This window comes from Phasianus colchicus, chromosome 14 (assembly GCF_987193195.1).
Source record: "Phasianus colchicus chromosome 14, bPhaCol1.hap1.1, whole genome shotgun sequence".
NCBI classification, from domain to species: domain Eukaryota; kingdom Metazoa; phylum Chordata; class Aves; order Galliformes; family Phasianidae; genus Phasianus; species Phasianus colchicus.
In genome coordinates, this window is record NC_143449.1 from 7149193 (window position 1) to 7175306 (window position 26114).

Sequence of the window (26114 nt, forward strand, 5' to 3'; positions counted from 1 at the left end):
GGCTGAAAGGGCGCGTTATCGCATCGTTACCTGTTTGGCTGCGGTGAGGGAAACGCCTTGGTTGCTCGATGCTGACTGGAGCTCTCTACTTAAAGTAAGGAAATTCAACTGTTTTGCTGCCATCGATGTATCTAGGTAACACTTCTAAAAGCAAAGAGGGTTTAAACTTCACAACGTCCGTGCGGGCTACTTGGTCTGTAGTGCGAGAGAACGGCGCGTGTACGCGGTGCTGGTGGCCCATCCTAGCAGCACCTTGTTTGGTGGTTTTCTTGCTTTGCTTAAGACAAGCAAAACAAACTCCCGAACCGGCGCTTCCCGTGCCCGAGCGCAGCTCGCACTCGCAGTTACGAGCAGGTACAGGCGTTTCCCTAACGCGGTCCGCCGCGCAACCCCAGCAGGGGGCGGGCGGCAGCGGCGGCCCCCGCACGGAGCCGGGCACGAGATCCCCGCGCTCGAGGCGGGCCCGACAGCGGGAGCGGCCGCACCTGGGCGCGCCGAACGTCGACCCTCATTGGCGGCCGCCGCCGCCGCCCCCAGTGCTATGCGAGGAGCCTCGGCCCCGCCGCCCTCCCGGCACGATGCAGAAGGGCTGGAAGAAGTACTTCGGGCAGAAGTCGCTCAGCGAGGTGACCATGGACGAGTACCTGGGCAGCCTCGGCCTGTACCGCAAGCTGACGGCCAAGGACGCCTCCTGCCTCTTCAGAGCCATCTCGGAGCAGGTGGGGCCCTCGGCGGGCCGGGGTCGGCTGGGGGGGGATGCGCCCCGGGCGGGAGCGCGTGTGGGGCCGCCCCGTCCGTAGGTGCGGCGCCTGGCGCTGCCGGCCTCGGGAGCGGCGAGGGGAGCGACAGCGTTAAGTGAGCTCCGCTGCTTTCTCCTTCGTCCTCACGTAACGTTGTTTTTCAGCTGTTTTTGTGCCAAATTCATCACATGGAGGTGAGGAAAGCTTGCGTCTCGTTTATGAGGCAAAACCAGCGTAACTTTGAATCCGTAAGTACTGGTTTGTTGGGGTTTTTTTGTGCGCTTCTGTATGGGTACGTTGGAAATAGCGGGGCAGTTGGCCGTGAGCACCTCCGTGTCTCTGTGTACGCGTGCTGTGAGACGGGGAGCAGCGGTGGGTGCTGCCCTCAGCCCGGTGCGGCTGGGACGTGTTCGTGTCACCTCGTGCTGCTGGAGCTCCTGAAACCACGAGGCTGTTAATGCCTGAACTGCTCGCTAGGTGACCGGAGGGCACCAGTTACTCGAGTAGGACGTCATCTGTGGCGCAAGCAGTGTAGAACTGATGATGTGAGAAACCCGTAGAGCTGTTATGATCCTAACAGCGTTGAGATGCTTCTGCTGTTTGCTAGGAGTTACCTACAGAGAACCCACAGGTGTCAGCAGCAGGTAGCTTGCAGCCCGGTGTTCTGGGCTGGTACAGGGTTACAGGTTTCCCTTGGAAACACAAGTTGTGGGCAGTTTTTTGGTCCTCTGCAGAATAGCTTTGTTTTTATGATTCTCTGAATTCTTACAGCAACTTCTCTAACGTGCTTTACATTTTGACCTTGCTTACTTGCATCACCCTTCGGCTAGGGAAGCACTTGCCTGCAGCTGAGGCTGAGACATTTTAATTAACGATGCGGCAATTCAGGTGCTGAGAAACAAAAACAGAACAGCTGAGATATGTTTTGTGCAGTTGTAGGGCTATGGGTTTTTTTTTTTCTTTCCCTGCAGTTATTTTAAGTGCTATAATCTAGGAGGAAAATGAATCGCTGAGTATCTTTCAGACTCATGTTCTTAAGCTTCTGAGGACCTCTTGGTATCTCCACCCTGATACACCCGAATCGTCCCCGTGCCCTGAGATAGGGAACAGCTGAAGTAATTCCCCAGGCAGACAAGAGTCCGAAGTGATAGGACCTGGGAGGCCAGCAGTGGATGTCCTGTTCAAGAGCCAATGATGATGTTTGTTTGACAGTGGTTAGGTTTAAAAGTGTTTCTTTGTTCAACTTGGTTAAGTTCTTATTTTCTTCTTTGTTTTTCTTGAAAGTATGTGGAGGGATCATTTGAGAAATACCTTGAACGGCTGGGAGATCCAAAGGTAAGAACGATCTAGCACAGACATTAAAATCTGAGGTGATCAGAACAGGGAAGTAATTGGATGATGTTTTCAGTACTGTTTGTTTTTTGTTTTTCACTAGACAGACCTCAGTCCTGGGTTTTCATTTCCATAGGGAATATTATGTTTTTGTAATGAGCATTCATGTGTGTGTTTTAGTGGTGAATTTGGGTGCAGAGAAGTTCTCTGTGCAGTGTGGAAAATAAAGCTGAGGCCTGTTTGTAGGCCTTATTTGTAGCTGCAAATATGGGCTGTATACCATATCATACGTGTTTATTGGACTCTGCAGCTCCTTTTTTCTTCCTTACCCTCAGGCTTGAAATGTACAGTTCAATTCTTGTTTCTTTATACTCATAAACTAGAAAGTATGGTGAACACTGCAGTCTCTGAAACAATGCTTATTTAAAAAATAAAGAAAAGAAACCTGAAAAAACTAAAAACCCATCATTCTTGAGTGATGTCTTTCAGGGTGGCTGCTGAACTAGCACTATCTTTAGCCATCTTTAGCCACTATCTTGAGCCCTGGCCATTCCACATTGGAGAAATATATTTTTTTTCCTGGAAATCCTGATGTCTCAACTCTCAGTTCATTGTTTGCTTTATCTAACTAAATTTATCTGAATAAACTTATCTAAACTAAATTTTATTGTTTTAATACAATGGAGAGCTAGTATAGAGTTCGTAGTGTTGAAGATGGCTCTGTTACCTCTTGTAATCTCCTAATCCCACATAGGAAAGTGCTGGCCAACTGGAAATAAGTGCTTTATCAGTGATCTACAAGTAAGTCTCTCTCTCTTTTTTTTTTTTAAAGTTTTGTTTTGTTTTGGACTGTTAACTGTTTTGAGTTCTGGCCTTTTTCCCCAGAACCTTTTGTTTGTTGCTGGAGCACTCGTTTGTTAAACATAGTAAGAATACAACCCTAAAGAAGTTAATTCAATTGACTTGTAAATGGATGTCATCACAGCTCCTGTTCTAATAGTGTAGGTTAAGGGGCAGTTTAGTTTCCAGTAGTATTTGTTATTCTTTTGCTATTGTTAAACTCAGTAAAGTGTTGCCTGCCAGTGGTTGAAGAATGGAGAGCGGGTGAAAGAAGTAGGAGTGGAATGCTGTGGTGGTTACAAGCACGCTTAAAACTCAGTGTAAGTGTTCTTGAGAGCTCTAGTTGTGTGGGACGCTTGCTGCTCAATGTGGAAAGCCTACTGCTTTCTTCAAGGGCAGCATAAGCCTGTACAGGTGCTGGTGGTCTTGTTAAAAAAGAATGCTGCTGTCCCTGTACAAGCACAATGAATTTCCACTGATTAAAAGGAAGAACACTTTCTTTGCAGACTGGAAATGGAACTTTTGCAAGACTTACAGTTCCCTGTACTGAAGTTGTAATCCTTCTGAAGTGCGATGGAATCATCTGAATTTAATTGTTTTATTGGTTGAGCACTCTGCCATCGGGCATAAGTACTTGATCTAATATGATGGGTGCAATAGTCTTATGATTAGATGTGGCTGTCCTTTCTAGATTCTTTTCCACAAGATGAGTATCACTTGCTCATCTAGCTATTGCTTTATGATAACACTCATTTTCAGGGAAAATATTCTGCTTGAGTGTTTCTCTGTAAAAACAAACAAAACCAAAAACAAAAAAACAGTGGAATATCTAGACTGTTCCTTTCAGCTTTCTTCATAATACACTTCTAAAAGTGCACCCTTTCAAGGCTTGTTTTTCCTCTGCTTACCTAGTCGAGACTTTATTCTGTACCGGTACCCTGGAAGGCCACCCACTTATGCTACAGACAATGGCTTTGAAGACAAGGTGAGGAGAACTGAGGCAATTTCTTACCCCTACCCCTGATTCCTAGATACCTCTAGTCCCACTTCATTGTGAAAACTTCCCACTGGAGTTGTGCTCTAACTTAGTCTTTGCTTGTGCATTCAAGAACAAACTCCCAAAGCTGACTTCTGCTCACAGTAGAAGCACAGTATTCACACAAGAGTTAATCAATTGTAGTGGCTTTGCTACTGAGGGTGGATTGTGTGCTGTTCCCCTGCTGATCTTTTTCTAACAACTGCTCATTGTTGGAAACGAGTCTAATTTTAATGAGAAGAGGTAAGAGGGTTCCAGAATGCTATTTCATTTCTCTGAATTTTTGCTGAGTGAAAACACTTCCTAATGGAAAGTGGGCTGAACTGACTAGATACAGTGAGATACCCAGGTTGAGTTTCTGAAGAGCAGAATGAGATATACACTAAATAGAGCATATGTGAGAAGGTATTCTCCCCAATCCTGGTGCCTCTCATCTGAAATGTGGTGGAGGTTTGCCCTCTGAAGAGGGGATATTGACAGAAATGGATTAATCTAACAAGTTGACTCATTTAGCTAACATATAGATCAAGTCCCATTAAGAAGGAGCTAATGAAACAGCTTTAAAAAAAAAAAAAAAAGGAACTTATACAAGAAATGCTCTGTATTACATCCCATCTGACACCTCTTGGTTTTCTTCTGGAGTTATATTGATATGCCCATGCAATTATGTGAATAGCTCAAGTGTGCTGCCAGGGCAGTTGCTGCAGTGTAGATTTCTGGACGGGCTATTATGTTTGCTCAAATGTTGAGCCTGTTCTGAAATCTGTGCAACTTTAGCTCTTCTGTTCTTGGCTAATATTACTATCTTTATATGGGCTTCACTTGCACCTAAATGATTTTTTTTCCTCTGCGTAGCTTAACCTAATTCCAAAATCCACTAACTTTGAAAATTAGGCAGCATGGTCTAAATGAGCATTTGTCCTCAAAGATTTTACCACCAGAGCTTTCATTAAGAATTGTCTGCTATTAGACTTCACTACAGTTCTTTCTGGTGTTGCATATTTCACCATGAGATGAGAGACTGTGTTGCTAGAACAGAAGGCACGTGGAATTAAGAGCCCTGGCATCTCAACTCCTACTGAGTGGCTGGAGGCATCCTTGCTGGCACAGTGCTAACAACAGCTGCACAAGGGCTTTTGCCAGTTGCAGTTACCTATTCATGGTCTTGTGCTGAGATGGGAGGTGATAGCATGCATCTTTTTTGTGTATCAGTGCATATGTTGCAGAAAGCATGCAACTTCTCAAAGTTCTGCAGTGTAATGCTGATTAGTTGAGCAAAACTTATTCATACTTACTGAGGGCTAGAGCAGCAAGTGCTCTTCTGGTCCATCTGATGGGGAAGTGTGGAAGTGTGTTTTTGACACTTGCACAGTGCACTTCATAGATTCTGCATTTGATAGCTTGTGTTTTAATGGTAGTTTTAAATGATAACTTAATTTATGATAATTATAAATGGTAATTTTACCTCTTGAGCAGCTGATGGTTTCAGAGTTGAACTGGAAACAAACACTATTTTTTAATGCATTGTGATATATAAAATAACGGTTTTTGTTTATATAGTAGATGTAAAGTTTGTAAATAAATTCATAAGCTCCAGTTTTAAACTGATCGTACAGCTCTTTCATATTTATCTTTGGAAGATTTACTGTTTTCTTAAGTTCACATTGCCTATAGAATGAAATAGAACTTGGTGTTGGGTTTTATGTCACTCCATCCTTAAAGTTTTTCTTCTTTATTTTCCCAGATACTACTGTGCTGTTCTGGCAATGGCCATTATGACTCTGTGTATACAAAACAATTTCAAGCAAATGCTGCTATTTGCCAGGGTAAACTTGCAATTATTCTGTTGTGTTTTGTTTTATTATGAAAGAGAACTGTGTGTGTTTTTTGTATGTTTGTAGGCTTTGCTTATTCTGGTTTCCAGAGATGGGGAGAGTGAGAGCTGGCAGCTCACTCTTTTCTGTATTAATGTACACATACTCTCAGTATACTTATCTGTTAAGTAGGGTAATGAACCAAATGCCCTCCATATGTCTCTTTTCACCTGAATTATTTTATGATCGTCTCCTTAATTGAATTTAATATATGTAGTATCTTGTAACAGTAGATATTACCTAAAGATATGCTTACCTTGAAAATTGGAGCTGTTGTACTTCTGATATTAACTTGTTTTGAGCTTTGTCTTGGTTTGTCCAGCTGTGTTATATGAAATCCTGTACAAAGATGTGTTCCTCATGGATGAGGAAGAATTAAGGACTGCAGTTGAAATGTTTCGAAGTGGTTCCAAGAAGAACAAAAACAGTGGCTGTGTAGAAAGCGAGGATACAAACTTCGATTGTCTTCATGAAAAAGTACCCAGAAATCCATCAGGAAAGAGGTAGTATTTGATGCAGGGGGTGTATGGTAGCAGGGAAGTGTTGAAATAAATAAAGTTTAAAACCTTGCTAAGGGCAGTGGGTTAGTAGGCTGATTTTTCCAAATTCCTTTGAATGTGCACATGGTACTAACCTAGTGTTTCATGGCACAGACTCAGAGCTGAAGTGTGTTGTAGAAGAGACGGCGTACTTTCTTTAGAACTTGGCATTGTCATGGAATTGGACGCCCTCTGCTACTGGCTGTTATATTTGCATGCAACTTTGTAAAATGAGTCTAAATAAAATGGTTCCCTTTGTCATCAGAGTACTCTTGATGAGAAACTTGCTAGCTGCCTCATCCTCTTTAGCTTTGTACAGGCAATAGTTTATTGAGAAAATAAACTATTTGTATTTTTTCTTTAATTGAATTGTACCCCGTATAGACAATTAAATGAGGGCATCATTGAAGTCCATTGGATCACTTGGAGTGAGGGGAAAAAGTGAGCACACCTACTGAAAACCTTGATGTTCTTTAATCGGTCACCATAAAGGCTTGAGGCATAGTGCATCTGTTAGTAAAAGCTTTCAGGTGACGTTGGTTTTGTAGTGCCTGGAGCAGAGTGGTGTAATACTCAGCAGTGCGAGAGTTCAGATGTATTCAGCGGGGTCATCTTCATCCTTTTCAAATGCAAATAGTAGCTATTGTTAGGGGTAGGTTTGGGGATGGTAAAGGTCATGTTCTTAAAGCTAGGAAAAGACTTGCCCTGTGCTCCCTTACAGCCTTTGTTTCAGGCAAAATCTGCCACTTGATGGCACTATGGTGCTTTTTTTCAGGTTTTGTGAAAAGTTAGTTATTTTAACCCTTCTTAGAAATTATGCATTGCATCTTTTGTAATCTTATTTTAAATTGTTTAGAGGTGATGACTGGGAAGGCAATGATACTGACAATCCAGTGGAAGATAAGTTCAGACAAGGCACTGAAGAAGCAAAGGTTTGGCAATTAGGGAAAAATTTCTTGTGTGTGGTTGGGTGTTTGTTGTTGCAGGGTGTTACCCACGTTAGGGTAATGTTTCTACTTCTTAAAAATAGCTTTTTGAAAGCAGTTTGCTTTTTTTTTTTTTCCTCTTTTCTTTCTGTCTGCCTGTCCTTTGATCTTTGCCAGTTTTTCTTGAACTGGATAAACCTCACTCCTTTCTGAGGTTCTCTTGTTCTTTTATAGCTGATGTTTGGCTTGTTGGTTTTTCTTGCTCCAGAAATTGAGCTCAGCAGACACTTCCTGGTCTGCTGTTTGCTTATCTGAAAAGTGGTTTAAATCAGTCCGCTTTCATTTTGAGCACAGTGTAAATATCTTTAAAACAGGTTTTTAAAAACTCTTTAGAGGCCTGTTTCCAGATTTAACAACTGGAATTCCCACCAATTTTGGAAGTCGTGGCTTCATTGGTCTAACTAGTTTCTCTTCCCTCCAAAAGAATTGAAGGAATGCAGAGTGTTACTCTTAAGTCTGTTTTTGATCTTTCTGTAGTCTGTCAGCTCAGCTTCTGAGCTGAACAATCCTCAATTCCTAAATTCATGTTCATATTCTTGGTCTTTATTCTGTATAGTAGAAGTGAAAGTTTGGGGAATTTGTGTGCGTCTTAAAATGGTCCATAGCTGTTGGTAGAATAGAGATTGTGCTGAACATTTTAAATGTGCTTCTAACGATAGTCCATTTCAACTCTATTTCTAGACTCCAGAAAATTCCTCAAAAATGCCTTTCCCCTACAAAGTGCTAAAGGCTCTGGACCCAGAGATTTATCGAAATGTGGAATTTGATGTCTGGCTGGACAGCAGAAAAGGTATCTTTAAACCAAAAAATCCTCAAATCCAAACCTTATTTCTGCAGTGAGCTCAGTATTAAATGTATGGATCTGATGCTATTGACACCTTCTTTCAGCACAGCTGAGGTGTGAAGGATACTGGTTAATCCACTTGATATTTGTAGGTAATACGTCCTTTTACCAGAGCTATTTCTTGGTTTCTTTTCAAAATACCAGGTACTGTTCTTGATGTTGTATGGCTGTAAGGTTGCTAAAAATCCGGTGCCTGATGTTTAATGACTATAGTGTAGGAAATACCAGGACTCTAAGAGTACTGAGCAGAATTCTGCATTACTATTCAATTGTGTTGGGAATCATCCAAATTTGAGCCTACAGTTATTTATTTTTAATGGTATGGCTGAGGACTCTTAAAGCACTGTTTTAGATTGTGTTCTGTCGTAATGAAAGTCTCAGCTTTAGCAGTGAGATATGTCACGTGAAATAAGTTTTCTCTTGCTTCCCAGCTCTCCCGGGTTTGAGCATCCTAGACAGATTCCATGTGGATTCAATAGATGCTGTTTTATGGCAATACACTGTGGCTAGTGTGTGAACGAGTTACCAAGGAAGATGAATTTTGAAGTTGTATCATTGATATTTGACCTGGAGTGCTTTGCATACTGAAGAACTCCAACATTTTTACAGCTGCATAAGCAACAGTGATTGTCATTAAATTCTTGGAATGGAGTACAATAACTAATTGCCTGTGTTGAGTACTGATATACAGAGAACCTGGGCAGGGAATGGAGGGGGAAAAAAAAAGATTGAAGTCTGAAAACAAGGGAGGATACAGGAATATTGTTTTTTCCTGGGTAATGTTTCCTTTTTGCCAAGTGTTACCAGTACTCTGGCAAGACAAGTCCTTCATACTTAAGATTGGTATTAAATGCTGAATTAACACAGTGTCATCATGAAGGGCACAAGCATTGCAGTAAGTAGGTCTACTGCTTCATCAGCTAGATACTGTTAATCTCCTCTGACTTAGGTAGTTATGGTCTAAGAACAACTAGAGTTACTTCATTTTTACTGTGAGGAATGCTTATATATGCGTAGGGAATGTTAACACAGTTGGCCTTTAATTAGTAGTTGGGTGCCATCGTGAAGTATTTATAGGGTACTTGAAGAAAGAACAGTATGTTTTTAGGCTTTTTTCCTTTTTATTTATTTATTCGTTTGTTTTTAGAGCTTCAAAAAACTGACTACATGGTGTTTGCGGGGAGACAGTACTATTTAGGAGACAAGTGTCAGGTTAGTACTCAAAAGAGATTGAGTTATGGTAAATCACTAAAGCTACTTAAAGTGGAATATGGTAAGCCATGAAATGACTTCATAGAATCTTCCAGGGCTTTTCTCATTTTCTTCCTTGTAACTATTAATTTTAATTAAGTTTTTAATTAAATTTCTTTCTAAAGATCTTTCTTTAAATATTGGGCATGAATGAAAAGCTACTTGGAAATTCACTGAGAACCAGTGATATAAACAATGTGATTGTTGAGGTTCTGCACTGGGAGCTCAAAGTGCAAAGTATGTGCAAAACTGAGGTAATTATCTATCAGATTTTCAGTGGAAGTCACCAGCAAGTCTGTCCAGTCTTCTGCTTCTCAGCAGTAATGTAACAGGTTTCTTTTAAGTAACTGAGAGGGAAGAGAGAGTGAGTGGCTGGGAAATGCTGAAATCAAAGTCAACTTCCCTTTTGTTCTCATGTTGTATGTAGTGAAGGTGTACTTCTTAAAATCACTTTGAGGTGGTGCTGATAACTCATTCAGTGACTCTTCTAGCTCACTAGAGCTTTCCTGCTTTATTTTATGTTCTGCTCGAGTTCTTACATAGTGGTCTTCCTTGCTACTTATCTGTTTGACACGGTGTATGAAAGTAAGTTAGAAGGTAGGAATCCATCTTCTTAAGCCTGTTTTACAGGAGTTTACACATCGCTTGCAAGACTTTCTTTTCCTTCCTTTCTTAACACAGTACAGTGCTGTCTATCTTGCCTGATCTGTTAGTATTTGATATTTCTGGGCCCAGCTCATAACATAAAATCAGCTAGGAGCTAGGAACTTTGCTGATTTATAGACAGTATTTGGTCCCCTGATACTGTTTAGTTTTTTCAGTGCTTCCCTTGTTCTCTCTCCAGGTGCGTCTGGATCCTGGAGGTAAGTATTACAATGCTCATATCCAGGAAGTTGGGCAGGATGGCAACACGGTGACTGTTTTCATTGAGGAGCTGGCAGAAAAGTAAGCAATCTGGTGACAGTTTCATGTCTGAACTTTTCTTAGTGGAGTCTGTGCAGTCGCAGATGGTTAAGATAGGGTTGTTAAGATACTTTGAGAAGAAAAGAGAAATGAGGCTTTGAAATAAAATATGGCTACTAGAGGGAGATTTGCTTCCTTATTGGTTATCACCCTTCAACTAAGATGTTATAGGAAAAATTCTCTTGTTTATAATAACAAAAATGATTATGATGCTTTATGTGAAGTCTTGTTGTTCTCGAGAATCTTTGCAGTTGGGCATAACTCCTGGATAGCAAATTATTCTCTACTACCAGTTTCTCTGAAGCTTTTATGTTGTAATCCCAGAAAAATGGCTGTTTCTGAGTCTCATCACATTCACCACCTTGCTGTTCAAAGCATTTGCCCTTCTCCAAATCTGCAATTAGGCTTATCTACATTTTGCAGAAATTCTGTCTCTTTAATTGCTTCCAGATAGACTTCTGAAGGCATACCAATGTAGGGAAAAAGGACTTGACCTGTGCAGTCAGTAGTATCAGGACTGAATTCTACCTTACCTTTTCAAATGTACAAAATATACAAGTAACAGTAATACGTGCTTCAGAGAACAAGATTTTTTTTTTTGTTCCTCCAGAGCTCCCTATAGGAAAAAGGCAAAATCATTGACTATTTTGTTTTTTGTAGTGTTGCTTCAGCATATGTTGCTGTGTTCCTGCACATAGTGTATTCTTGCAGTGCTGCTAACATGAATGTTTTTCATGTAGGCATACTGTTCCTTTGGCAAACCTAAAACCAGTGACACAAGTGGCACCTGTCCTTGCTTGGAATGTGGTTCCCAGCCGAAAAGGAGGAAGCTATCAGAAAGTAGCAGGTGGATACTTCTCGGGAATAGGTTTGTACAAGTTTTCCAGAGGTGTTCCTCCCCTTTAGGGAGAGGTAGGATAGAGAAAGACAAACTTTAGCAATACCAGTCTTTGCATGTTGAAAGTAACTTAACTTGGCCTGTGATATAAAATCTAGTTGTGACAAGGACTTCATGTAAAGTGATGCTTCAGACAGAAGATTGAGTTTCCATACATAAAATGGCAAATCCCTGAAAATACGTAGTAAGGTTCATGTTGCTCAGAATTTTAAGAGTTTTGACATTTGAAAACTATTTATGAAGATTAGATCTGTGAACCAAAAAGTATATCAGATTTGGCCTTAGAAGAGATGTATGGAAGGACTAGAGTTTTGCTATTGAAGTAAACAGGAACTGTATTTGTTTTGTTCAGAGAATGGTTTTCTGATTGAATAAATGTAGCTTTTATGAAGGTGCTTTAATACTGCAAATACTGGTTTGATCAGTACCTGATCAGTAACTGATCCCAGTTGAAACTGGGAATGTGGTCATGCGAGTGAGGTGCTTGCATTCTGAACTGCAAGCAGAATACGTGTTAGATTCTTCAAAATGAGGATATGAAGTTTGTGTGTTTTGGATACTTCTTTCCTGCCCTGGAATACACTGTTGATTCTCTTTGATATATTCAAATAATGACTCTTCTCAAATGATAGAAAGGAAACATAGCTCTAGAGTAAGCTGCTTAAAATATGAACTTCTGTTTTCTGTCCTTAACTGAAACTGCAGAAATGGATGTGAAAACACGGAAGAGATTGCTTAAGAAAGTTCGTGGAAAGGAAGTCTTTATGACAATGGCTTATAGTAGGGGTCAGCCAGTTCTCCCACCCCGGCTACAGCATGGTGTTCCCTCAGGGCGCTCTCCTCCAGTTCACTGCTCACAGGGTGGTGGAAACATGGCACCTTATGGACCCTGTCATCCTCAGCATCCTCCCCAGAGGCATAACCGTGGATTTGGAATGCCAAGGTATGAAGCCTTGAAAACCTATCTGAGGTTACTGCTTGTTCTTTGTTCTTGCTGTGGATTAGTTAGGAGAGAGCTTGTGCTATTTAATTGATAAAACTATAGAAGAGTTCCATCTGAGAGGCACTTCCTGGTAATTGCACCTTTTACCCTTTAAACTTAGGGGATCTGCCCGATTTATAAACAGGCACAACATGGTTGGCCCTCAAATAGCATTCTACCCCAGTCCAGGAAAAAGATGCTATCAGAGCTATGACAGTTTCTCCCGCAGGTCACGGTAAGTGAATACAAACCTCTTTACAGAACGTTGTACTAAAAGAGCTGGGGAGGATGGTGGGAGAGGGATGTAGAGGGCTGAGTTAACTGTTAATGGCACGATATTGAACACTGGGATTATTGTGCCTTTCCAAAGAAAAGAGAGTTAAAATCGAGCAACAAAACTAAGGTGAAAATCCAGATAGCAGTGATTCTTAAGCTTTCTCTTTTTTTTTGAAAGTTCATACAGCCGTAGCCGCCGTCAGATGCAGTGTGTGAATAAGGAATGTCAGTATGGGTTTGTACCGGAGAACGGAGAAGAGCCTCAAGGGTCAGAAGAAACAATAACTTTCTATGAAATTGAAGAGGGGGATGAAACTTCTTTTCCTGCCTTAGCAGTAAGTTATAAATGATGAGTATGTTGAAGCTTCTCAAAGCTTTTTAAAAAATTATGCATTATAATAAATTAAATATTATTTTTTCTTGGAATGAGCTTTAGCAGAAGGAGAAGGGAAGCCTGAAATTGGAGGAGATCCTGAGAGCTCTGCTTCAAGCATCTATTTTTCAAAGCTTTCCCTTTCTTTCTCTTTTCCCTCTTTCTGTCCAGCAGCATGTTTTCTCTTTCGCATGTTTTAATAAAAGTAGGGCCATATTTTTACTTCCCATGGCAATTTGAAAATGAGATTTGGGGGAGAAAAAATTCCGTCTTACTATCAGTGTCTGTCTGATTATAAGTATTGTGGGAGTTAATACGTCAGTTGTTTTGCTGTACTCTTAATTTGTGGTTTGAGTAACTAGTTTCAGAAGCTGTACAGTGATAGCCTAGATTATTCCTAGGAATTCATAGTTGAGATGTTTTGGGCTGACATTCCTGAAACCATTTTTTCTGCTACAGAAATGGGAGAAAAATCCAAATCTAGCTTCTTTTAAAACTTCATAGTGTGCTACTTTCATCTTCAATCTAATACATTTTTAAACAGTGAAATCAATCTTCTTTCAATTTTTATCTAAGCTTAGTACAAGTTACACTTGCTTTTAAATAAATGAGAGGATGAACCTGCTCAGTGTTCTTTCAGCAGCCTTTGTTTATTCATCTGCCTGTATTAAATGTGTGATCTTTACTCTTATTTCTTCCAAGGCTGTCAAGAAATAGGGGCATTATCTTGTAATACTCCTTTTTCTTCCCCATTCCCCCTCCCTTTAAATCAGGATAGATTTCTAGCTTGTTTTTTTTCCTTCCCATTGCTAAGCTGTACACCTGCATCATCCAGTAAGTAGTTTTTCATGTTCGTTCGGCTACTTTGTTAGTGTCAATGCCAAAGTCTCTTTTCCCTGCATCTTCTGTCTCCTTCACTGAAGGAATTTAACATGCCCTGGGGATAAGTGTTTTTTGCAGAAAAATCTGCCATCCTGCTAGAGGCCTGGTGGGAGAGTCTTCTGACTCAGTACCTGTACTTCACCCTTAGTGATCTTACAAGCCTCTTTTTCAATCTCATAGCTGTCCTATCTTCTGAGGAGAGAATTGAATGTCATAGTCATTACAAAAGAGTGAATCATTTTCTTATGCTTTTCATAATCCTGTGTTTCTCCTTTAGAGGACTCTAGATTGTAATTGTCCAGTTAAGGGCTGGCTTTATACAAAGACAGACTATGTACAAGGCTTTACAGGAGTCATGGGGAATGCGATGAGCGCTGCTCTCTGAATATGTCAAGCATGTCCATGTGGATCTAGCTAGTGCAGACAGCAGGAGCTATGCCAGCCATGTGATATTTTTGGATGAACTCATTGATTGTTGATGTGGTGGGAGTTCCTCAAGGTGAGGAATACAGGAGTATATGCTGGAGGTAGAGAGTCCTGGTGGCTGGTGGGGGTCTGCTCCCTCTTTTTCAGCTTTGGCTGAACCTAGGTCAGAGCTGGCTAAATTCTAATTGAGAACATCTTGACTTTGTCATATAGGACAACTGTAAGTCTTCAAAATAAATTTTGTGAAAGATGCTAGGCGGAATGAAAGGTAAAAGAGAAATGTGTCTAACTGTTCTACTGCATGCAGGTTGTAAAGAGATGGATGGAGGGACTGAATTCTAGTAAGCTTTGGTTACAGCAAGCTTGGTTTTTCAGCCTGTTTCTATTTGGCTGTGTGTTAAACATGAAAAGTCGTATACTGTTTATAAATGCACACTTATTATTTTGTTTTTAGGGCCAGGGTAGCCCTACTGCAATTGTCCACAGTCCAGCAGGTTTTTGGGTAGCTAGAAGAGGCCCCAACTCAGTTCCAGCCAACAAGCAGCCCTTGAGTCCATCAGAGGAGGATGTAGAAGAAACAAGTGAAAATGGTGAGTTCTTAGAGTTAGTTATCTGTGTCTGATTTAAAAAAAAAAAAAAAAAAAAAGTCACTGTTCCATTAAAGCTTGCTAGAACATCACTATTTTGATAACATGGGTTTGTAGCAAGGCAAGCTGCTCTGTGGTGTAGATCTGGCAATAGCAGTCTTGATACTGCTGGAATAGCAAAATGGGGAAGAGGAAGATCTTGGATCGTGCTATTTTTCTGTACAAAACAAGACGATATTGAAAGCAGTTCAGTTAGTTAATGCAGTGAAATACAATTTTAGTAACTTTGGCTTTAACTTCTATTTTTCTGGAATCAAATCTTTCTGTTCTCTCCCTTCTAGGGAAGTTTCATGAAGAATATCTGTACGCACCTCCAGGTAAATAAAATGTTAGTCTTTACTGATACTACATTTGGTGAATGTGCTCGTTACAACTTTTTTAAAAGTTTCTGAGCAATTAGATATAATGCTGTATTTTTTTAATTAACTTTGCCTATGTCTTTCAGATCCAGACTGTGAAACGACAGCAGTATTTAGTTCAGCAGAACCTACAGCAAATTTGGTAAGTGTTTGTCCCTGCCTGTTCAGATTCCTAATCCTTCAGGTATGTGTAATGTTCTTTGTGGAACCTGTCTTTGGAACCAGGCTTAACATAGTAGGTCAGAAACTGGTTTTGTCACAAAGGATTGATAGTTTTACTTCTGTATCTCTTCCCTCATCTCCTTTTCTTCTTAAATGGTGAGGTTTTTTTGTCTATAAGTACATCTAAATGGTACTTTCTGTCTTTCCCCTCTGTGAACTGTCTGAGCACTGTTTACTTTTCTTCCTTTTCTGCTCCAGACAGCACTTGCTTTTGCCATGCTGCTCGTCAAGTCATATACTAGTTAGTCTTATTCCACCAATGTGTGATGGAAAATATCTCACCTTTGATAGAACTGGCATTGAATTTTCTTATCTGAAACTAGTCAGTGGCTACCTTCAAGTTCTCCACTCACCTGCTGAACTACAATGGGTGTGAAAGCCAGTCCTGTGCACATCAGGATGAAACTGCTCTTTCATGAGTTATGAAAGGAGCTTAGTGTAGTTCATAATTGGAACGTTCTTAGAAATCCAGCGTTTGCAGTTTTGTTACTTCTCTGCTTCTAAAATAGAACATTACTTTGGAATCTCTTCAGGAAGACGGGTCAGTGTCCGTGTCACCTCAAGATGGAGTGGCTTCCTACAGCTATCCCCAGAAGGTAGTGTGTAGTATGTTATTGTGGTAGCTCTTTGGAGAGATGACCGCTGTTTGGTTTCTTCAGGATTTTATTCTTTCTCTCTTACATGGTTTTGTTACAAAGAATATAATCCTCTATAAATAAAGCATAATGGAACGGTGGAAGGATGCATTTGCAGGTTCCTGCAACTTACTGTTATTTTTAGGTTGGTATTTTTCAAGCCAATTTTTAGAGAACTTGGATAACTAGCTGTCTTTACAGCTTGAGCTTTCAAAATGCATTTTTGTGAAGAGAAAATTTCTTAAATCTGTGATGTTTCCATCGCTCTTATCAAAGCCAGTTGTAGAGGTAGGGTATTGAATACTCCAACTCTTTTGCAGGTGATGGTGAACTCTGCAGTAATTGCTACCTCCACAGGTGTTAATGCTGCTCCACCTACAGTCTTCTCCTCAAATTCTGCCTCCACACAAGCCAGTGTCACAACAGCTGTTCCCCCACAAGCAGCAATTCAACCAGTTCTAGTCTCTCCCACTTCTGTAGGGAGGCCAGGTAGAGTGTGCATGCTAAGGCTTTGGTCTTGGATGGTCTAAGCTTTCAGTTGCCTTCTTCCCTCCCATTTTGTTACCACGTATCCAAAACAAATGTGGAAAATTACGTGGCAATAAGGTTACACAGCTACTGATGACTTTCATGTTTCCATGCTTTGAAGGGGATGCTTGCCTCTGAATTTGCATGGGAGTTGGAAGTCTCTGCCCTGGGGTTGTTTCCCTCACCCCACTTGTCTTTATCCTTCAGTGCCAGGTGTTTCTCTAGCAGGTTCCTTTTTAATGACAAGTTCATGGTTGCTTCTCCCTGTTTTGTATAGTTAATTTCCATTATGTTGGGCTACTGGGGCAAATCTCAAGGTTTTACTATACCTTCCAGAAGAGTCACAAGCTCAAGCACTGAATCCAGTTCATTTTTGTTAATTGTCTGTCTTAAGAAAAAGACTTCCCTTTCTACAAAGAGGATTTTTCTTGGTTTTTGTAACTCTTTGTTTAGCATGAGGGAAAAAAAGAAACCATCCTTCCACATTTCTATTTGATTGGTTTTTTTCTCACTTGAGAGTTCAGTCAGCTCAGTTCTCTGTAAGTTGTCTATTTGATGACAGCTTTATGAGGAACCTGCTAGTGTTCTAGAGGTGTGAGCAACCTAATAAATATTCTACAGAAATTTGTCTACAAACTTCTGCCTGATACTTGAACACTGCCTTATTTTTGTGGGTTTACTGTGATGCTTTTGATGGCTTAGAGTATTCTGTTCCCTGTTCTAGGACAGATAATTATGTAAGAAAAGCCTGACCTACTTCTAGTATGAAGAACTGATTGAAAAAGAGACGTTTGTTCTTAACTGAAATACGAAGCTTGAGAACAGACAAACAGCTAAGGCAACTGAAATTGGAACCTTTCTGTCTGGTTTTAAAATTTCTTCTGGGCTTCTTTTAAAGTGGGAGGGAAGCAATTAAATTATTAAAGAGAATTGAAGTTAAAGTCACTGAGCTGAAAGAAAGGAAGTCCAGGCCTGACTGTGTAACTTACCATTTTCCTTGCTCGAATAAGAAGCCGTTGTAAACTTGACTTGACTTTTGTTTCCTTCTAACAGTACCAGTTTCTTCACTGCCATTCCCAATTTATTCCGCTCCTCTTCCTCCAGCTAATGAGATGGGAGAAGCTGGTGCCTTTCCTCCACCTTACTCTTGTGATCCCAGTGGCAGTGATCTGCCAAGAGGTAATAAAGATGTTTTGTTCTTTCTATTATTGCTGCACTTCAGCACACTTTTGACATGAGTTCTTTATGAAACTGAACAGAATACCTGTAGTGACAAGAAATGGCTCCCTGCAGCTCACAGGCAGATAAAAAATATTTTGAATATTTTGGATGCTTATGGTAAAAATTCCTAGTTCTGAATACTAAGTTCATATCAGGCTCAAACACGATTTACTGCAGCTTTAGACCATATCCTAAAGATTCAGGTATCAGTGGAGAGAAGAGTGCATGGTCTGTATCTTATCAGCACTGCATGGAATAATAATTTTTCTGATAACTTTTTTTTAAAAAAAGCATACAAAGTTCTGGTATTGCACAGTTCAGCAGGTATTGTGTGTTGTCCTATATAGTATATAGGACATACACTATATACTCATATATATATATATATATATATATATATAAAAGTATAACTCTTAGATACTATTCTGTAGTGTCATAAATATGAGCATAAAGGTTTCTGTTCTGTGAATGCACAGCCTTTCTGTATACTGTCATTGGTTATAACTGCATCTTTTAAGGTAGATTTTTGCTCCCAAGCAACAAGAATGGAAGGACCAATGTGGTTGGTCAATGCCATGGCAGCTCAAAATTAGTTTTCAACTTTGTCAGCTGAACTTGAGTTTCATTTCTGAAGTGGTGGTCTTTAATCAGCTGGCACTTTCTGCTTAATACCTGCATGCCATGCAAAGTTGCATCAGGCAGCATGGTTTGGTAAACAGTAGAGCAGTTTACCAGTTGATTTGGAGTTTATAAATATAGTCCCTTGTTCTGTCATTGTGGCTTTCAGGACACAAATTGGGTCTGGAGTTTGCAGAATTCTGTTTAATAACCTAAAAATGAAGCCATCTGCTGTCCTTGACTGTGAGTTAAGTGCCTCAGCTGTAAGAATGACAGTACTGCTTATTATTATGCTATGTATCTTGCTTTGCTCTAGGTAGGAATGCTCTGAGGCCCAAGTGTGCCACTATCACATCACTGCACACATCTCAAAAGGCAGATAAAACTATTGTGATGCACTGTCTCAGCTGATAAAGAATTTCATGGCTACGTGTAGTTTTGGGCAGCTGTAGAAAATCCTTTCTTCCCTGCGCGTGTCCCCATGCTCAGCCTTCTGATGGTGCACTGCCTCAAACTGCCCTAAGGATTAAAATTTAGAAGAATTGTTAAACCAGATTTGGTTACTCAGCCTGTTTGTTGTGATAGGAAGATTCATTTGGTCATCATGTCATGCTCAGGCTGGAGCACAGATGCTCTGGATAAGTGCTGGTGTTCAGTCATGGCTTACATGTGTTGCAGCTGCAGCGAGTACAACAGTTCCAGCTCTCGCTGCCTCCTTTGACAGGTAGCACACAGAGAGGCTGTTTTTGGCAGTACTGAGGCCAAGCTAAAGATGAGCTGTAGCCTGTACTTGAGAGCAGCAGTGCAAAACTGTCAGCTTGTGTTTGTTGTTCTTGCACTGGGTCTATCTCTGCGCATTGGCTGAAATACTTGTTTTTTATGTATTCCTCCCATAGACAGGATTTGAATGTCTGTGTGTCTGTAGCCATCTAGAGAGACAGAGGCTGCTGTGACTTTTATCAAAGGCTTACCTTTAGCTGAAATACCTGAATCTCTCTTTCTCTTCTGCTAATACGGAGAAGTAGCCTTTCATTCAGGGTTGCACAAGGAAAAGAACTGCCTGCATAGCTGTAGGGTCTGTAAAAACCAAGCATTCCTTTTTCCACCATTTTGAGCGCTACAGTTTCACTCTAGCTATCTGACTCGATTTCTTCACCGCCATCACCCTGGAAAAACAAAACAAAAACAGCATGCTCTTGGCTGTATTTCAGATGTATGGTAGTTCTGAGTTTTACTGCTTCAGAATAGAAAGCTTCTGACTTTTATTCTGAAATCTATTTGAAGGTGGAGCATCAAATACTTGCAAATTGTTTTCATGCTCGATTCAGCATACTGCCACTCGAAGTAGTTTCGTTGTCCCTGTGTGGAAGTCGCATGGAAGTCCTAATCCTAGAGGGCCAATGTTAGATATCAACAGTACCTCTTTATTATCTACAGTTCAGGTAGCTGCATCTGGTGGATTGTAAGGCAGCTTTGGGCCAGAACGTTGAAGATTTTTTCAGTTGCATTTACCACGTAACATGTTTATTTTGCCAGCAGTTGATCTGGAAGTAAGCAGAATGCAAAAACTTTATGGCATGACTGCTCAAGGTCTTTTCTTAGAGGCACTGCTGATGTGTTTTGCAATAACTCCTTTGCTGGTATTCTCAATTGCTGTTTTTTAATCTTGAGTATTTGACTTCCTACTTCCCTACTGCAGTAGTACCACTGGAGATTATTTTATATACACATCAGAGCTAATTGTCTTCTGCTTCAGTTAAATGCCCTTTACTGAGGCTTTCAGCACTTGGGAGAATTGGGTGTTAAGTGTGCTGACAAGAATCTGGAGTGGATGTGGATTAATAACCTCTTCAGACCCTTGCCTGCAGCTCTTCAGCTCGCTCATCATAATACTGGCCATGTCCTTCTGGGGATAGGCTCCAATTTCTTTTTTTTTCTCCCCAGGATTTTATGGTTAGTAGCTAATAAGAAATTGCTTGTAGCATTTTTCCTTTTCTACGAGAAGACGCTGAGTGTCACTGCAGTGTTACTGCATAATCTTTAGGTTGAGAAATCCAGCAGTTCTGGAGGAGGGCATGGTAAAGTATTTGCTCATACTTGACTTAGAGTTCTGTGCAGTTTATTTAAAAAAAAAAAAAAAAAAACCTGCATGACTGGTATTTGGCCTGGCATGGTTTGAAATCTGACTTTAACAGGCTGAGGTCATAGACTAGTGAGGAAGACAGTGCCTTAGTATTCATTGATACATCTGTATTTCAATTCTCAGAGTTGCTGGAATATTTTTAATGACGTTTGGGGCTTGTGAAATGGCTTCTATTGACACAGTGACCTTAGGTATCTTGTGTTTGAAGCAGCAGTGTAGGCTGCTTGCTGTTACAGTGTACTGGAAACTGCTCCTTTCCCGTGGCAGCATTCAGGATTGATCTGAGCTACTCAACTGAAAAGCAAACTTTGTCCTCATGTACCATAAGATTAAATTTTATCAGTAGTTGATGTGATCTTCATATTTTCATGCCACAGTGGTTAACTTCTTCTGGCTTAGCTGTATTTTCACACGGTAGTTTTGTTATACTGAAGACTGACTTCTAGACATCTGAAAGAGAAATATAAACAAAAACTGGTCTGCTACTGTACTGGTTTCTGTTCCAGAACTCTCCAGACATCAGCATTTCCGGTATTAGTTTGTCACTTCAGACTCCCAGCTCCTCCTTTGTACTGTTATCACTGCTATGAAGCAGCTGTTTCATTCAGTTCTTAAGGCTTGTTTTGCATATATTTGCATAATCAATTGAAAAACAAAATCAGATTTTAAAAAATCATCTTTCCAAGGTAGGTGCAGTTTCAGCTAAGTACTAAGAAACTGATATTTATGTGAGCCTTCCAGTTATTCTTAATATTTAACTGGTCAATGTCAGAGCCAAATAACCAGAACTTTCAGGCATAAGCTGTTAGCTGTTTTTGGAAAATGCACACATCCTTCCTTGCATTTAAGTAGATTGTGCCCTGATGTGTCCAATATGCTGAACAGTGAAAGAGTTGAGAATTGGCAAAAGAGGAACTAGTCCTCAGTCATTTCAAAATAGGGATTTGCATTTCCCATTCTATTCCTGTTTGCAGCAGACAACAATACTCAGTACTATAGAAGAGCAGGGCTATGAAAGCGTGTGTGTGCAGTAGCTGAATAGCAAGCAGGAAAGCCATGTGGAGGCTCTAGTTGAGGGAAGAACAGAGGTGGTAAGAAATCAGCAACACTTCCATAGTTTCCATATAACCCAAAGTTGAAATCTTTCCCAGCCTGCTTATCTCAAGTCGTCTCCCTGCTTTGTTGCTTTGATTTATTCAGGTCCTCTCAGTACTAAACGAGATCTAACCTGTTGCTGTGGAATAGGTGACTGTCCTTCCTGAGCCTTTAAAACAAGTCTTTATTTAAGACTGGAAAATGAGTTTCTTATGCACAGTTCTGGAGCTGCATCATGAGTTTAAAACATGCTTCCTTCTCCTCTGCTTTCACTGGCAAACCTGGAAGGTTTTAAACAGCTTCATTCTTGGGACTGTTAAGACTTTGAAAACCATGTTATGCTTGGCAACTCTTTTTAAAGTTCCTCGAAGCTGCTGGGATTGCTGGGAGCAAGTTATCCAGTATATTATACAAACATCTAACTGGATTAGCTTAAAGATGCGGTATTTATAGCAACCAGTTAAACTCAGGATATACTTTTTTTTACTCTCAAAGCATTAAAGAAAAAATAATGCTAGAATAGTTACTTACTGAACTGACTTAGAATGTTCTCGATGTACGCAGAATTCTTTGTGCTCCTCAGTTTGTGCTCATCTGCTCTCTAATGCCATATCCTTTAATTTCAGATACAAAGGTCTTGCAGTATTATTTTAATCTGGGATTGCAAGTAAGTGCTTTTAAAGTGAGTACAGCAAATTGCCTGTAAAAACTGCTACTTTTCTTGACAGGTGTACTGATGTATTTAAGACTTCCAGGTGTGCTAAATGTGCACACTGCGTAGCTGACGATTATTACGTACAAGCATGCTTGGAGGTATTCTAACTCAAATTGTAGAGCACATTAGTATGTCTGGTAGTTTACCCTGATTTTTGTGGAGGATGAGGAATAAATATTCTCTCAGTGAAGGTAAAGGGGAAACCTGAAGTACTAGGAAAATTTGTCGTCTTAGGTGAGATACCAAAGGCTGGTCAGAGATGAATGGTTTGAGTCCTCTGGGATGTGCATGGCTCAGACCAGTTAGCACCATTTCTCTGTCCTGGGAACCATTGCTCTGCTAAAGAGCACTGTCTGTAACAGTCATCTGTGCACCAGCAGTCATGGGTAACTCTGGAACACTGACAAGTAAAAGCAGTATGCCAGATTCTTCAACTAAGGAAATGGAAAAATCTTGAATACAACGAAGTTGATTACAGAGAATCAGAACTCCCTCTTAAGAAATAAAACAGGATAGAACTGAGTTGGTAGTTGCTATTACAGCAAATTTTCTGACAGTCTGTATTCTTTTTTTTCTCCTTTGTATATAACATTATTCTACAGTAACAGGAGGGAAAAATGCATGTATTACTACTCTTTGATATGAAACTACTGGTGATTTGGAGGAGGGATGGAGACTGTGTTTGTATGCCTGACCTTGTTTTCTTGTTTTTTTCCTCAAAGTACTATCACCAGAGTTACTGGCATTCCATGGTCTACGTACAGCCAGTACCACCAGCATCATCTGTGGAGGCTTATCCAGCATATGCTGAGCCAGCTCATGTCCTGGATCAGTCAGTACCTCAGCTCTATGATGCTGGGCGAGCTGAGGTCCACCAGGTTCCCCTGGATGCTGCTACAAATGGTTAGTATTTGACTATAGGACTGCATACAGAAACTATGAATAGTGAGGTAATGGCTTTCAGAGTATGGTTGCCCCACAGGAGTTGCTTTCTTGCATCTTTATATATAGGAAGCATGGGAGGACATCGTGCAGACATTAAATGAGTTATCATAAGTTCCTTCAAGTAATGCTAGAGACACTTTTGTAGCCACTCATGCCAAGGGCTTTTTAAAACCATGAAAAGTAAGTAGTAGTCCTTTCTAGATTTGTACTCAGTGAACTAATTTCAACTTGGGGGAACTTACTCTGAAATGATGTTGAAGGTATATCTTCTTGCTTACTGATAAGCTAATAATTATGGTATCAAAATAATGCCTGTTTTTAAAGTAAAGAAGACAACTGAGTTTTGGCAAGCCCTGAGCATTGCTACTTTCACAAGTGATTTTTAAACGAAGGCACTGCAAACCTTAGCTTTAGGCTCTGTGCTGAGCAGTTACCTTCTGAGTGCTCCTTACTGCTAGCTCCTTCTACTGTGTGGAAAGCTACGGCAAGACTTAGCTTCACATCGCTGTGCAGCCAGCTTGCAGATAGACTTGGCAGTAAGAGGATTGTATTAAATGAAGAAAAAGATGTCAGAAAGGTCAGATGCCTGCCTTGACAAAATCTGAGGAATGTGGCAAATGATCAGTGTTGGGAAGGAATCTTGTAGCAGTGCTGTTGCTTAGATGCGTGCAGGCTTAATGCTGATAATGCTTCAGCCTGTTCATCAGGCATAGTTCTGTTGCATAGATTAGCACCCTCTGGTCAAAGATTAAATAGGCAAAGAGCATATTAGCCTTTACCCGAGTCTCTCATGAAAAAATTATTACCACTGCAGAATAATGTTATGTAATTCTTGAATGGGTTTCAGTGAGAAGCTGGGTAAGCTGTCTTCAAGACTAACTTGGGACCCACGATGCCTTTGATTCTTCCATTTGGAAAAATATATATGGGCCTAAAGTCATTGTCACCTAAGGGCATTTTTCACTTTTGGACACCAAATAATGTTGCATTTATGCTGATGAAAGTCATAAATAAGAGTGAAAGATGGTAGTAAATATGTGTATTCTTTTCTTTTTAAGGTAACTTCCAAAATGCAGAGCCTCCAGCCCTGTCCCATGGCACGGTGTATTACCCGGTGGTGTCAGACCCCTACAACCAGCCATCTGCTCCAGGGTTTGACTCTTGCATCTCTCTGGTACCTGCCTATCACTGTATTGGCTCGTGGCATTCATTAAATCCACCATATGGAAATTCTCCACGAGTTCCTAATGCTGTAAGTTCTGGACAGCTGCACCAAGTCAGCTATGTTGCCTCACCTAACCCTGCAACGCATTATGTGCATCAAGGAATGTAAGTCTGGGAGGGTGTAAGCTCACTTCTTGTACTTAGTTTTTCTCATGTCTTTTTTCATCAACTTACATTGTTTTGTAAGTCTTTGTTTGTCTTAGTGGGCTGGGGTGACTGATTAAATTGTGTTCGATTCCATGTTTCTTTCCAGGTTTATGCTAATGATAATCAGCTTGACAGGATGAAGTTTTGGTAGTTCATCTAAGGCAGCATAGGAGAGGCATATATGTAAACTATAGCGCAGGGGAACACTGTGTATTCGACTACATAAAAAAAATGTGTAAAAACATACTGTCACTAAGGGAAAATTGCATTATGTACCTGTGTGAGTACACTATAACACTTAAACACATGGCTCTTGTACAAGCACAGCTGCCATTGCAACCACAGCAAAAAATTGGGTGTGGAGTTTGTTGGAGGACAGAATTGTTTGAAATAAGTTGGTGTTCTCAGATTTCACAAAACAAAACTTTTTTTGCTGTTGGTGATCACATATTTTGTAATATGTGATTTTGTTCTGTGTTGACTTCATGTCTCTTAAAAGTGTAAGATACTTCAACCTGTTCTACTATATATCGTGTATTTGTAAGATACGTTTTGTGAAAGCTGTTGCACGAGTGGTGGTAGTTCTGGTGTCTAATTTGCACTGATAGCACAAAATAAAAGCATCTAACCCATGGAAATGCGTGGTTGTTCATTACCAGCACTTTATGTTCATGACAGTAAGTCACCCAGTAGACAGCACTGAAGAAATACTGTCATGTTTGGGGTAAGGCTGCTCCTACCTCCAGTGGGAAAGCATGGGCTTTTTCAGCATGAGACTGCAGCAGCAAGCTCTGTTTCTGTCCTCCATAGAACCTTGCACTGCATGTGCAGAATTATTGTGTGGTGGCTGGCAGCTGGAGCCTGCTCACAGCCAAGGACAGGGTGGTGGCATAGTCCTGTCTAGGGGTAACGAGCAGGAGCACAAGTGCAGGTTAGGAGAGCTTGGTACAGGGGTCCCAGGAAAAAGAGCAAAGTAATCTTGTTTTCCAAGGCTTGATTTTTCACATGAATTCAGTATTTGGGTCTTGGAGCTGCCTTCTGAAACTCACGGCTGCCAGATTTTGTAGCGAACTTGAGTTGTCATAATTGAAACACAGCCTGTGTGGGGGACATATGGTACAGATAAGGAGGTGCTGTCAGTAGCTTCAGAAAGTGGCACAGTTGTTATTTGGTGAAGTTGAAAGTAATTGTGCGTGCCCCTGCTACTGTTCTGTGAATTTATACAGCTGAGAGGGGATGAAAAGAGGAGTGACTGTGCTAAACAGAGGGAAGGAGTATATTTCCATCACTATACCTGTTAAGTAAACATGGGTGGGACCAAAAACAGCAGGAAAAAGTCACTCCTTACAGTTTTATTCTAGCCTATAAAGACT

At 40.6% G+C, this 26114-nt stretch overlaps 1 protein-coding gene across 1 annotated transcript; it reads left to right on the forward strand.

Annotated features, from left to right (window-relative positions):
* Positions 1 to 125: 125 nt before the first annotated feature.
* Positions 126 to 26114, forward strand: LOC116229466 (UDP-N-acetylglucosamine transferase subunit ALG13). The gene is made up of 24 exons (XM_090150577.1): positions 126 to 719; positions 905 to 988; positions 2025 to 2075; positions 2827 to 2873; positions 3825 to 3897; positions 5693 to 5774; positions 6145 to 6325; positions 7218 to 7293; positions 8029 to 8137; positions 9339 to 9403; positions 10287 to 10387; positions 11146 to 11273; positions 12009 to 12246; positions 12407 to 12520; positions 12740 to 12896; positions 14697 to 14832; positions 15171 to 15206; positions 15335 to 15390; positions 15980 to 16066; positions 16426 to 16594; positions 17687 to 17812; positions 22337 to 22377; positions 23148 to 23328; positions 24429 to 26114. The coding sequence occupies exons 1-24, from the start codon at positions 126 to 128 to the stop codon at positions 24701 to 24703; spliced, it is 3207 nt and encodes a 1068-aa protein (XP_090006703.1). The 3' UTR covers positions 24704 to 26114.

Coding starts and splice junctions, on each gene's coding strand:
- LOC116229466 (XM_090150577.1), top strand. CDS start 126: ATGTATCTAGGTAACACTTCTAAAAGCAAAGAGGGTTTAAACTTCACA. Junction 7,294..8,028: donor AAGGCACTGAAGAAGCAAAG/GTTTGGCAATTA, acceptor CTCTATTTCTAG/ACTCCAGAAAATTCCTCAAA. Junction 15,207..15,334: donor ATATCTGTACGCACCTCCAG/GTAAATAAAATG, acceptor TATGTCTTTCAG/ATCCAGACTGTGAAACGACA.